We start from the raw sequence: 13,038 nt of genomic DNA, 5'->3' as shown, positions 1-13,038 counted from the left end.
GGCCTTCAGCTTTGTGCTTCTGTTTGGGGCCTGCACGGCCTGGCTCCTTGACAGCACAGCACTGCAGATAGCTGACAGCAGCCTGCAGAGTTGGGTGTCCTCTCCAGCCCTTTGTCTGGAATGGATTTGCTGAGGAAAGTTTAGTGCCCTGACAACTTCATCACTTGTACATAAACATGTACACACACAGATGCACAAACCAGGGCTAAGCCTGACATGCCAGGAACAAGGGCTTGTCCCTAAGGCAGGGGAAAGCCACTGCTGGAGTTGGGAGCAAGTGGTTTTATTGACTCAGACGCTCTCACTATGTAGCACAGGCTGGTCTTGAGCTTGCAGCAATCCTCCAGCCTCTGCCCCTGTAGTGCTAGGATTACACCTGTGTGTAACCACACCTGGCTGGCTAGCTGTGTTCCACAGGAGGGGAGAGCTCTATTAACTCAGTGGTAAAGCATGTGCCTGCCATGCTTAAGGGCCCAGGTTCCTTCCCTAGCAGCACACAGAAACTGATGCGGTTATTTGGCCTCTAGACCCTTCAGATTTCCTGACCTCTGCCCTGGAGAATTTCAAGTGCAGAGAGACTACCAAGACTGAATAGATAGGCCTTGGGTCTTCACAGTCATAAACGTAAAACCCAGGACAAGCGCTGTAATCCCAGCGCCTCAGGAAGCTGAGGTAGGATTAAAGGTTTGAAGTCAAGCCAGACAAAGTAACATACACATTTAGTCCCACTCCTGGGGACTAAGGAAAAAAAAAAGTTTTGATGCCAGTCTGCTCTATGAGGCTGAAAAAAGCCAGGCATGGTATATATTGCCAGTGACCATGTCAGAGGAACAGTGGGTGGCAACTGACTTCAGGGTGTCAGCCCACCAGGAGGAAAAACCTTAATGGGTGAATCTCATTTGGGCAAGGCCCTGAGACCACAGACCCCAGAGTGTCTTTTGCTTCTGCTGTCCCTTTATGTGTTTGCCCCTGCCATCTTCTCTGGTAGCTGGCATGGTGTGAATTAGTGTGGGGAGATCCCCACTGCCTGTAACATAGTGTGTTTTTCTCATGGAAACATCCAGTTTTACTGAGCATTTTTATCTGTGGATTATTATGAAGATGCTTCCTTCTTAACCTGTACTGTCTAATTGATTTTAATAATGTTAGTTTATAAAGAGTTTGATAAATTTAAAAAAATACAAGGAAATGTCACACAGCTAAAGCCTATGAGTTTCACCTAAGGAGCTGCATAGACCTCACTTCAAGTTAATGATTAAGGAAAATAGTTGAGTCCCCACGAGCCAGGCTGGCTCTAATCCTCTTAATGCTGAAGGATGCAGTCACAGGTTTCAGTGTGCATCATTAGCTGAAACAAAGCCTTAAAATAACTTCAGTTTAGACCAGATGTTTTGATAATAGCTTTAAGATGAAAACCCCCAGAAAACAATGTAACATTCACAAGGACACATCACTGAGTTAAGAGATTCATTAGGTTAGGGTCAAAAATACAAAGCAACCCAATAGTTGCTAGTTGATACACTTTCTTTGCTAGGTTTGGTTGGGATCAAAGGTGATGATTAATTTCTTGTGCCCATTTTTGCCCTCAATCTCCTGATAGAAGAAACTATTGATGAGTGGTTGTGTACCCTAAAAATTTGAAGTAGAGCAGACTGATTCCACATATAAAAGTTGAGGTTTGTGATTCCTTTAATATTCCTTATCTACCTTTCAAGATAACTAATAAAGTGTTGACCCTTTGTAACTGCAAAATACAGCCTGCCAGTAAAAGACCTGACAGAGAAGGAATAACTTGCTTGCCTACACGGTTAATTTATGACGAGATGCTAGGGTATGAATGTGTGTCGGTTCTTGGGATAATTTGTTTTTCTTCTGTAATAGGAAAATGTTGCGCCGGGCAGTGGTGGCGCACGCCTTTAATCCCAGCACTCGGGAGGCAGAGCCAGGCGGATCTCTGTGAGTTCGAGGCCAGCCTGGGCTACCAAGTGAGTTCTAGGAAAGGCGCAAAGCTACACAGAGAAACCCTGTCTCAAAAAACCAAAAAAAAAAAAAAAAGGAAAATGTTTAATCATGTAAGGGATACGGAAAACATGCTGTTTTTTACTTTCAATCATTCACTTGAAAAACAATGTAACCACATTGTAATTTTTATATTGCCTGAAAGGTTTTGCTAGGGTATATGAGCTACAAGGGGAAGACTAGAGATAGCGTTAGAGAGAGTGAAAATGGTTTAGGAGGAAAACATCAAGAATGAGAGTTAAAATGAGTTCAGAGGAAAACAACAAGAATAATAAGAGTTAAAATGAATTAGAAGGAAATCACCAAGAATGAGAGAGTCAGAAGGAAAACATCAAGAATGAGAGAAGGAAATCATCAGGAAAATAAAGAGAATGCAAAAGAAGAATAAAGGAAAGATCAAAAGGAAACCATAAAGAAATTCTGTGAATGTTTTTTCCTTGACCCCCTCAGATAGAAAAAGTCATAGATTCTCTGGCTTCCCTTTGAGCACTGCCCTGCTGGAGCCTGCCCCCACCCACCCCTGCCCTAGGTAGCAATAATATATACACCGGCAATTGGGAGCTAGAGACAAGGAGATCTGATAAGTAGCAAATTCAAGGCCAACATGGTATACTCACCCCTGTCTCAAAAACAAAAGGCCAGTTAGATGGCCGAGCAGGTAGAAACGCCACCAAGCCTGACCAAACACTGTTCAATATTCCCCCACCCCTCCCTGTATCCTGTGGGCTACAGCAAAGTCGACTGCAGTGCTCTGTGGTGGGGTGAGGAGGCCTGTGGTACCCAGCTCCTGCTGTGGTACTTGGCAATGAGGGCTGGGGGGTGGCACGGTGCCCAGGCGGCAAGGTAAGCCCAGCGGATGATGGGGTCACAGTGGGCTGTCTCTGCACCGCAGCACAGGCTAGGCTGAGGGCACCTGCAGCTGCTTGCATGTAGCCAGGGCTGACCATGTGAGTTAGCTGCACCAACAGCAGAAGCCCCAGCGGGTGGAAGCTGGTGTCAAGGCCAGAGAGCATGTCCAAGTGGCTGAGCTGGCCGGCTGCAGCGTAGGAAGTGGGCCAGGGAAAACCTGCAACCCGTGGGGAGGGAGAGAGCTGCATGAAAAGGATGCATTGTAGGGAAAACCTCAATAGTGGGAAGCAAGGGCACGGGCCACCTGAATAACAGCCTGCTGAAAGCAGCTACACAGCCCAGGAGAGGGGCTGCCTCAGTATCTCTTGCCCCAGGTTGGATGCCAGATGAAGAGTTTATCTAATTTTTATATTATTAATAAAAACTCGGGAGTCATACTTACCTGGCAGGGAAGATACCATGATCACGAAGGTGGTTTTCCCAGGGCGAGGCTTATCCATTGCACTCCGGATGTGCTGACCCCTGCGATTTCCCCAAATGCGGGAAACTCGACTGCATAATTTGTGGTAGTGGGGGACTGCGTTCGCGCTCTCCCCTGAAAGAAAAAATAAAAAAAAAGAAAAAAAAAAAAAAAAAAAAAAAAAAAAAAACTCGGGAGTCAGTATCGGGGTGAAAACCTGATTGATAAGTAGCAAAAAAAGCAACCCATGTCTTCCTCTGTCTCTCCTTCCCTAATCTGAAAGCCTGAGAATCTTCCTTTTTTTTTTTTTTCCACATAAGCTTTTAGTTTATTTGTTCTCTCCAAAATTGTCTGCACACCACCGCAGATCAAATCACCGCAGATCTACTCCTTTGGCTTTTTGCCAGTACCAACGTTGGCCTTTGCCATGCCCCTGACCTTCTTCATTCTGTTCTTTCGCTCCTTCCACTGTTTCTGGGAGGTCTTCTTCTCATAGAGGCCGTGTCTTGCAAGTCTGTGTTTGGGCTCATTCTTCTTAGCATAATCTAGAGAATCATAGATCACGCAGAACACAGTTGTTTTGCCGCCACCAAAGTGGGTCCTGAATCCGAACACAAAGATGACATCTGGTGTGGTTTTGTACATTTTGGCTAGCTTCTCCTGAATTTCAGTCTTTGGTACTATAGCCTTCCCAGGGTGAAGGACATCAATAACCATCTGTTTCCTCTGAAGCAGACGGTTAGTCATGAACTTCCTGGTCCAGATCATTACTGTGTCATTCATGATGGCTATGGTGCCCCAGCTGCACAGAGAAGCTTTCTAAACCCCTCCCTATTACATCCTGGTTCTTTCTATATGTATCCAGGGTCCTCCAAAATATCAATGGCTAATTGTAGTCATCTAGTTGCTCACTCCACCCCCTGATTCAAGGGTAAACTTGTAACACAGTAACAATGTCACTATGCAACCAACTATCCTACAGCACTGGGGATCTGATTTTAAGGCCCTGCCTCCTGCTGTGTTGAGCTGAGCCTGGGTGAGCTTGGGTTGATCAGGTGACCTTTCAGCTTCTTGTTGCCTATACTCTGCATGAAGGATAGTTGTGGACATCACACAGCCTACAAGCTGTGTACGCTGATGTTGTAGGTGAACGATAAGACTTCAGCTGGGGCAGAGAGCTGTCCACTGCTGTGGGACTTCATGGTGGGGAGGAAGACACACAATCTGGTGCCGGAAGGAATCTGGAGGGATTTCCTACTTGAGCACTGGGCCCCCACCAAGCCCCACTGCGGGAGAGCAGGCCACCCAGGGCCGCTAACCTCTGAAGATCAGGCACACTCCTGCCCACTTCTGCTGGGCCCTCAGTGCAAGAAGTAAGCCACAGGCATTCAAGAGAAGACGGCCACCAGTCTGCTGCAGCCTGGGCTACAGCCGTGACAGGTGAAAGTTTTATTCCACAGGAGGTCCTGGGGCGGAGCTCAGCCAGCTCTCACACTGAAGGCAACTGGGTGTACAGGAAGGCAGTAGACAGAAACAAAACAAAGTCAGCAGTGATCTGGATGACGAGGGAATGACCAGCTGAATCAGCTCCAGGCCCAGACTGGCCAGGGTAGAGCCCAGAGTGACAGGCAGTACCCTCGACGCCTCCCCAGGTCAGACCCAGCTTAGCGGAAGTAGTTGGGGCAGTCATGTGCAACCAGGTTCCAGGCTTGGTCAAAGGCCTCCACAACAGCCGGCTCCAGGGGCCCTTCCTCAACCAAGGCCAAGTTCTGCTCCAGCTGCTGTAGACTGGACATGCCCAGAATGACTGCATCCCCATGGGCGCCCTGCAAGGGAGATACAGATTCCAGCACACATCTGCCATCCCATGGCTCCCATCACATACCTCTTCCAGCCTATGGCTTGCTAAAATGGAGGATTGCTAAGATTTCACTTAAGTATTGCTTCTGGGAGAAATAACCACTGCCATCAAACAACCAACGTCCTCCAGGTTCCTCTACTTCGCAGGACAGGTTGGGAAACACTAAGCTTCAGGCCTGAGGTTTACCAGGTACTAAAGGGGCACATTACCCCAGTATACCCACACTGGAGAAAGGGGTTAGGGAGAGCAAGTGGGGACAGCAGGCAGAGAGGAACACACTCGCAGGGAAACAGAAATGATTTCTCTCTCCAGGGAGTGAGGAAGCGAAATAAATACTTTTTTTTTAATGTATTTTTCAGAGTCAAATCTATGCTTACGTCCTACAACATGGAGCTGTGGGACTTTAGCAAGTAAATCAACCTCTCTGAACCAATTTCTCCATATGAAAATTAAGATCATTAAAGCTGTTAGATGCAGTTTCTGCTCTTGAAAAGGACCTTGATTCAGTTTCCAGCACCCTGATGGTGCTAGGTCACAACCACCTGTAACTACAGTTCCAGGGGATGTGCCACCCTCTTCTGGCTTCTGTGGGTACTATGTGAACATGGTGCCCATCAGGCAAAACACTCATATAGACAAAATAAAAATAACTAGATCTTAAAGAAAAAAATAACTAGATATTAAAGAAAAAAATCAAGATGACTAGACTTCACACAGCCATTGTAACAGTGAGGTAAGCTAGCACCAACATGGGTCACCACCCTGGGAGAAGCTGGGCCAGAGAAGATGTAGCCTCAGCAGGAGCCCACTACCACTTCCATGCCTCCCCTTGCCCCCATCCCACTTCACTGCAGAGACAGGACCTGCTGGGCTACCTTGAGCTGTGAGTGATGGTATATCCATCGAAAGGTGGCCGAGGTCATGCTAGGAGTGCTGGTGCCATAGGTGGACTTCAGAGCCTTCTCCACCAGGGCGATGCCCTTGAAGTGTTCCTCCTTCCAGTAGCTGAATGGGTCGGGGAGAGACATGGCAGTCAGTGTCTTGGGGCAGTCAGGATCCTCAGGCAGAGCCCTGCTCCTTCAGCATCAGAACACACAAGTCTCCAGGCCTCTTGCCAGGTCAGGGATGGACACAGAGGACAAGAATCTGGTATTTTACATGCTCACCAAACATTACAATACAGCTCCCTCAATGAGGACTCTCAGCTGTTGCCAGTACCCCACTCGTGAGCGCTGAGTCACAGAAAAGCCTGGGTAAAGTCCTGGGCACCAGGCTGGCCTCTGTGGTCTTGGCTGAGGCACCTCCCTTCCCTGAACTCACTGGCCTGCTTACAGAGGGAGGGAACACTCTCCCTGCAGCCTGTCACAGTGACTTCTTCAGGGGAAGAGCCGATTGGGCTGCATTGACCATGGTGAAGGCCACCAGGACATGATTCTTCAGAGGAGAGCCCTGGGCCCTGACAGTGTGTGAAAATGACTTCAGAACCACTCACGGTTGGAGGCAATGGTCCTACTATGGGCAGGAGGATCACAGTCTGTTAGCAAGGAAGGCTGCAGGTACAGGTTCTTTTTGGTTATTTTGTTCTGAGGTGCTGAGCATCCAATGCAAGGCATCCTGCACACTCAGCAAGTACTCTCTACCAGTGGGCAGCATGCTCCCACTACACAAGGCTTGAATCAAGCAGGGTACACAGGAAGGCCAACACAGACTGTTCACTGCTTTCACCTCTGCCTCCAGACTTTTCAACAAAACCAGTATCAGAGCCTCCTGCAGAAAGTTGCTTGCTGGGCCTTTCCTTTCCAGGCAGAGAATTCAAACAGCAAATGTATCAGTCTATGGTCTGCAATGAACCTTGGAGACATGACACCTAAGATGCCAGAGGGGGAGGGAGTGTAAGAGTTTCACACAGTGGCTGGCTATGGTGACACACACATCTAATCCCACATCTCAGGAGACTGAGGCAGGAACATCACAATTGTTTCCAAGCCTGGGTCAAACCATACCTCCAAAAAATAAAAAAGGCACTAGGTGGCTGTACAAGTTTACACTCCCACCAACAGTGGAAGAGTGGTCCCCTTGCTCCACATCCTCTCCAGCATAAGCTGTCATCAGTGTTTTGATCTTAGCCATTCTGACAGGTGTAGACCTGGCCCTCTGGATGGATGAGACAGTTGTTTAGCTTGAACTGCAAATTGGGCCCCCAGGCAGTGGGATCAGGACCCCTCCCAGGTGCATGAGATGGCTTTTTGGAGCCTAGTGCCTATGGAGGGACACTTTGGCAGCCTTGGTACAGGGAAAAGGGGCTTGGACCTGCCTCAACTGAATGTACCAGGCGCTTCTGACTCCCTATGGAACACCTTGCCTTGGAGGAGGTGGGAATGGATGGTGAGTTGGGGTGGAGGCTGGGGAGCAGGAGGAGGGAGGAGAGGGGAATCTGTGGTTGGTATGTAAAATGAATAGAAAGTCTCTTAGTAATAATAAATAAATAAATAGGAAAAAATTGTCACTAGACAAAAAAGACTGAATAGTTGATAATTTTTCAATTTGATTCTCTTTTCCTAGTGCTGGGAATTAAAGCTAGGGCTTTGAGCATTCCATCCCCAAGCTAGAGGCAAGCCTTGCACTTGAAATCCTGCCACAGCTTTCCCAGTCACACCAAATATCTAGAGAATTAACATTTGGAGCAGAGTTCAGTGACAGACACTAGTAATCCTAGCTCTTTGGCCAGCTGGTGGTGGCATACACCTATAATCCCAGCACTCAGGAGGTAGAGGCAGGCAGTCTATGAGACCAAGGCCAGCCTGGTCTAAATGGCGATTTCCAGACAGCCAGTGCTACACAAAGAAAACCTGTCTTGGGGAAAAAACAAATCAAAAACAAAATGCCTAGCTCTTTGGGTGTGGAAGCAAGAGGATCATCCTGAGCTACACAGAAAGTCTGGGGCCAGACCAAGGTACACAAGATGCTTACTCAAACTAAAATCAAACGAACAGAAAACAAAAAAGAAAGAGAGAGAGAGAAGGAGGTTGGTCCCAACACTGTCCACCTATGACCACTGAGACAATGATGACAATTTCACTCCCAAGATGTCACAGGACTTAGACTCACTGGGTCAGCACCAAGCTCCAGGCTCCCCCAAGTCCATCTGGGGTTGTCCTCTCACTGTTGGCAGAGGAAGAGCTTTTCCCAAGAGTGGCACACAGGGTAACAAAACTACAGACAGCAAGGGATCCATACTAGGGTCCAGGAACATCCCTCAAATGCCCAGGACAGCTAACATCCAGTCTTGGGTCTGAATATCACAGAAGGGTTGGTCCCCAAGAAAGCAACCTCAAGGATGCTCCCTCAATTAAGGAAACCTATGGCACTTCTTCACGAGACCCAGCCCCAAGCACAGCTCACCGGTTCATGTACATCTGAGAAAACTGATTCCCAAAGAAGCGGCTCTCAGGCTGCTGTCCTTCCTTGTCCTCGTACTTGTATCTGCCAGTCAGCAGGCCCCCTGCAGGAAGAAGCAGTCAGAACCTGGCCCAGACTCCTCCCACAGATAGCCAGGTCAGTCCCAAGAGGAACTGGAGAACAGGAGGGAAACTGGAAGAGGGGACCCAGACACCCCTTCTCTAAGCTCCCAGCTTCCTTGTGCCTGACTGATCATCCATCAGAGCACCAATAGGCAAACACAGAACAGGCATGCCCACCCACCCATCCACAGGCCCGTCCCCATGGCAGCTCATACCAGCCAAAGGGTTGAAGGCATAGAACCTCAATCCAAAGTGTCTGAGGCAGGGGAGGAGCTCCTTCTCCACCTGCCTGGTGGTAGCGTTGTACATGCCCTGAAAGGAGATAGTCAGAGAGGGGAACATGTCAAGGGACCCCAAAGATATCTTCTAAGTCCCTCAGTTTAGTCCTTAACCATCCTAGACCTTGACAACTAGGGCATTCATGTAGTGCTGGTGACTAGTGTCATACTTATGCTCCAAGATAAAGGATCAGTGGAGTCTTAGACTCCCAAGATCTGGATGGTCCTGGCTACCACATTCCCCTCACCTGGTACACAGTTGGCATGATCCAGCCATTTTTCTTGCAAAGGGTACAGATCTCAGCCACTTCCCAGGAGGCATAGTTGGACAGGCCAAGCTCCACAAATTTGCCCTGTAGGGGAGAGACTCCATCACAACCCAGCTCAGGCCAGGAGACAAAGAAGGGGAGACTGACTGGGTGGGGAGCCTGGAGGGAGGTTTGTGTCCGGCTCTGCTGTGTGTTCCCAGCACTCACTCTCCTGGCAGAGTCAAGTTGAAAAGGTCAGAGAGCATCTCCCCAAGCTCAGGGACCACCCTCACCTCCTGATGCAGCTGGTGGCAGGTCTCCAGCGTCTCCTCTATAGGGGTGTTGTGGTCTGGCACGTGTAAATAGAAGAGGTCCACCCGGGGACACTGAAGCCTCTTCAGTGAAGTCTCCAGCTGGAACCGGACATCATCAGGCTTCAATGTCCTCCCAAACATTGGACAAGCCTTGGTGGCAATTTTCACTGTCAAGGGAGAAAAATGCAATTTCAAGCCACTTTACCAAACCGAGTATCTATTGTAACAGTTAAGGAACAGAGCTGGGCAGGACAGGATGCTGTATGCCCCTGATCCTAAGCCTAGAGAGATAGAGGAAGGATTCAGGAGGTCAAGGTCATCCTTGCCGACAAAGTACAAATCTAGGCCTGTATGAAACCCTATATCAGAAACCAAGAGAAGGGAAAGGAGCAAGAGAATGAGGGGGAGGGAGAGAGAGAGAAATAAGAAAAGTACAGAAGACCAAGGCAGAGATACAATTGGGTTCAATTGCAGCTCTGCCATTGGTAGCTGTGGCCTTGACCCAGCAGACATTAAGAGTCCTTGGTGTCCTCACCAAGACCATTACTTCACCGTGACTTTACTTATTGGGCTCCTGGATGAGCCAAGCCTGGCATCGGGGCTGGTAGAGGCAGAGGCTCCTGCCTTTGTGGCTTTTGCAGGGTAGAGCCAATGTTGAGTAGTGAGGCAGGGAAGAGCTTGTGGTTCCACAGTGGGGCAGAGCAGGGAGGCAGGGGTTAGCCTGGGGATCATGAAGGACCCTGAGGATCTCCTCTGAGTGTCTAGGGCAAGAGATAAGCTAGCAGACGAGGAACCATGAGGTACTTGTTCACAGGGAGGACAAAGCAGGAAGGCCCTGAGTGGGAGCTGTACCTGTCAGCCCAGGTTCCAGAGCACCAGGTCTGGGGTGAGAGGCACAGGAAAAGAGAAAAGACCACAGACTGCAAGCAAATTGGCCCTGATAGCACCCCATTTAGAGTCTTGAGTTTAGACCTGGGGTTGTGGGGGGGGGGGTCTCTGAATGCTTTCAAGTCTAGATCTCTGTGGTCATCTTAAGATGTTTTGAAAGGTGGTCCTGAGTGCAGCATGGGTGATGGGCAGGTCTGATCACAGGGTGAGGAGGGTGCAGATGGAACTGGGGACAGAGACAAGAGAGGCTTTGCTGAGGGCCTGTGAGAAGGAAAGTCAGGGCTAGCTACAGACACCTCTCAGGAAAACAGGCCAGTGCTGGACCATCTGAGAGAGTCCCTGCTTTTCTCCCTTCCTCCACTGAGTGCCCAGTTGACTGGTTAGATGATGGAAGGATGGATGGATGGGATTATGAGTGGATGGATTGATGGGTGGAGGATGGATGGATGGATGGATGGATGGATGCATATGATGATGGATGGATGAGTGGGTGAATGGATGGGTGGGTGAACGGACAGACAGACAGACAGATGGATAGATGTGTGGAAGGATGGATGGATGGGATGATGTGTGGATGGATGGATGGATGGATGAATGGATGGATGGATGGATGGATGGACAGGCAAAAGGAACTTTCCACACCTGAAAAGTCACTTCAGCAGCCCAAAGGCAATCAGTGGAGCCCTTGACACTGAGGAATCACATACCTGGGACTTTTCCATTCTACCACATTACTTGACCTTGCTGATGGGACATCAGCTTCAGATCTGAGCTGTGCCCTGAACTTACGCAGGGGAAGAAGGGAGGGCTCAAAAAAGAAACATCAGGGCTGGAGAGATGGCTCAGAGGTTAAGAGCACCGACTGCTCTTCCAGAGGTCCTGAGTTCAATTCCCAGCACCTACATGGTGGCTCACAACCATCTGTAATGAGATCTGGCACCCTTTTCTGTGTACATAATAAATAAATAAAGTCTTTAAAAAAAAAAAAAAGAAACATCAATCAGAAGTCAGATCCAGACTCCTGTGTGATAATGTGTAATGTGTGTAATGCCAGGACTCTAGACGCTGCGGCAGGAGTACCCTAGCCTGGACTACATGAAGATCCTAGGCTCACCTGGGCTGCATAGAGAGATCCTATCACAAAACACAAAAACAACAACTCATCACTTTCACTAGGAGGTAGGCAGGAGATCTGGAAGCAGCAAGGCACTGAGTGAACAGGTCTGCTTCTGTTCTGGATCCCACCGTGCTCTGCATCCAGGAGCCAAATCACTTAGGGGAGCTGTGAGAGCCCAGTGGAAGAGGACAAGTTCTGTATAGCATAGCAGCAGCCCAGAGAGTGCAGTTCCACCACTTGAGAGGCTGAGGCAGGGGATCAAGTCAGCTGCATGGCTCCAGGCCCCTGTTCCCTTTGTGTGGCCACGCTGGTTCCTATGGCTGCCACCCTGATGGAGCAGGAGACCTGTTAACTAACAGGCTCATGATCTACAGGATCCAGGGCCATTAGCAAAGGAAGAAGGAAGGAGGTTTCTGTCTGGGATGGTGCTGAGCAGTGCCACAAAGACAGGAGTCCTTAGATCAAGTGCTTCTGGGGCACCAGCTGGCAGGAGCCTGGAGCCCAGAAACCAGCTAGCCACATGGGTCCACACTGGACCAGAGCTAGGCACATCATGTGAGGAGGAGCCTAGGCTAATTTTTCAGAAGAATGTGTGAAAGGAGACTGTCAAGTTGAAAGCTAGACATGCCTGAAGGGTTGCACGCCTAAAGAGTTGCAGTTCTCAGAGCTCTTGGCTGGACAAGGCGAGACCAGAGCTCCAGGAGCCCGACGAAGCTGAGCTGGGCCAGGGGGATGGCAGGTGTGAAGGTTACCTTTGCAGCCGCTGCGGCCCAGCCCGAGCCCCAGGCCGCCCAGGATGGTCTCGGACTGGCCTTCTGCATACACGAAGGCGGTGTCTATCTCAGTGTGGCCGCGCTGCAGGAAGGCGCGCACCGAAGCGGCGCTGGAGGTCGGGTCCATGCGGCGCCCCATCTCCATGGCACCCAGCACAGTGGCGGGCCGAGCCTGAGACATGATGGCTTTGGCAGAGGTGGCGGAAGGCGAAGGATAAGAGAGGAAGGTAGATCCAGCAGTCTGCAGCTGTAGCCTGCGCAGAGGTGCTGACCGCTTTAAAAGCTGGTGGTTACCACGCCCATGGGGCGGAGCGAGCAGAGGCGGGGCGGTATCGTGCAGGCTTGGGCATGCTACTTCTTCAGAGTTGGGCCCCTCTGTACCTGCTCTGAGAATCTTGCACCTACTCTCGCCCCCTTGAAGTAGGTGGTAGGTCCCCATGAGCTAAGGTGCAGGCGAACCCGAAGGCTGATGGCTGGCATGTCCCTGTTCTCTATGCCTCACTCCTGAGCCACTCTGTGTCTCTGTTCCCTCCTAGGAGTTTGGGGGTGGGTGACCTCATGTCCTTAATCCCAGCGCTCTGCAGGCTGAGACAGGAAGATTACCACAAGTTTTTGTTTTCTTTTCTTTTTCTTTTTTTTTTTTAATGAATTGAGTAAAAAATAAAACCAGATGTGTGGTATGGGGCTTGTAACCCCTGTAACTGGAAAGA

General features: G+C 49.6%; 2 protein-coding genes and 1 non-coding gene across 3 annotated transcripts; 1 reads left to right on the top strand and 2 right to left on the bottom strand.

Moving 5' to 3' along the window:
* The first annotated feature begins 3,302 nt into the window (after positions 1–3,302).
* Positions 3,303–3,466, top strand: LOC131905455 (U1 spliceosomal RNA). The gene has a single exon (XR_009377963.1). It is a non-coding gene; the product is annotated as a U1 spliceosomal RNA (small nuclear RNA).
* Positions 3,467–3,646: 180 nt separating this feature from the next.
* On the bottom strand, positions 3,647–4,111 carry LOC131905261 (small ribosomal subunit protein eS24-like). The gene has a single exon (XM_059256229.1). The coding sequence runs from the start codon at positions 4,109–4,111 to the stop codon at positions 3,713–3,715; it is 399 nt and encodes a 132-aa protein (XP_059112212.1). The 3' UTR covers positions 3,647–3,712.
* A 604-nt stretch (positions 4,112–4,715) lies between these two features.
* On the bottom strand, positions 4,716–12,589 carry LOC131905260 (aflatoxin B1 aldehyde reductase member 3). Its single transcript, XM_059256228.1, has 7 exons — positions 12,308–12,589; positions 9,530–9,717; positions 9,237–9,341; positions 8,926–9,022; positions 8,592–8,691; positions 6,065–6,194; positions 4,716–5,154 (listed from the first exon to the last, which is right to left on the bottom strand). The coding sequence occupies exons 1-7, from the start codon at positions 12,507–12,509 to the stop codon at positions 4,993–4,995; spliced, it is 984 nt and encodes a 327-aa protein (XP_059112211.1). The 5' UTR covers positions 12,510–12,589; the 3' UTR covers positions 4,716–4,992.
* Positions 12,590–13,038: the final 449 nt, after the last annotated feature.

The sequence above is a fragment of the Peromyscus eremicus genome, chromosome 2 (genome assembly GCF_949786415.1).
Source record: "Peromyscus eremicus chromosome 2, PerEre_H2_v1, whole genome shotgun sequence".
Classification (NCBI taxonomy): Eukaryota; Metazoa; Chordata; class Mammalia; order Rodentia; family Cricetidae; genus Peromyscus; species Peromyscus eremicus.
The sequence above is the reverse complement of the archived record's forward strand: the minus strand, read 5'-3'. Positions and strand labels throughout refer to the sequence as shown.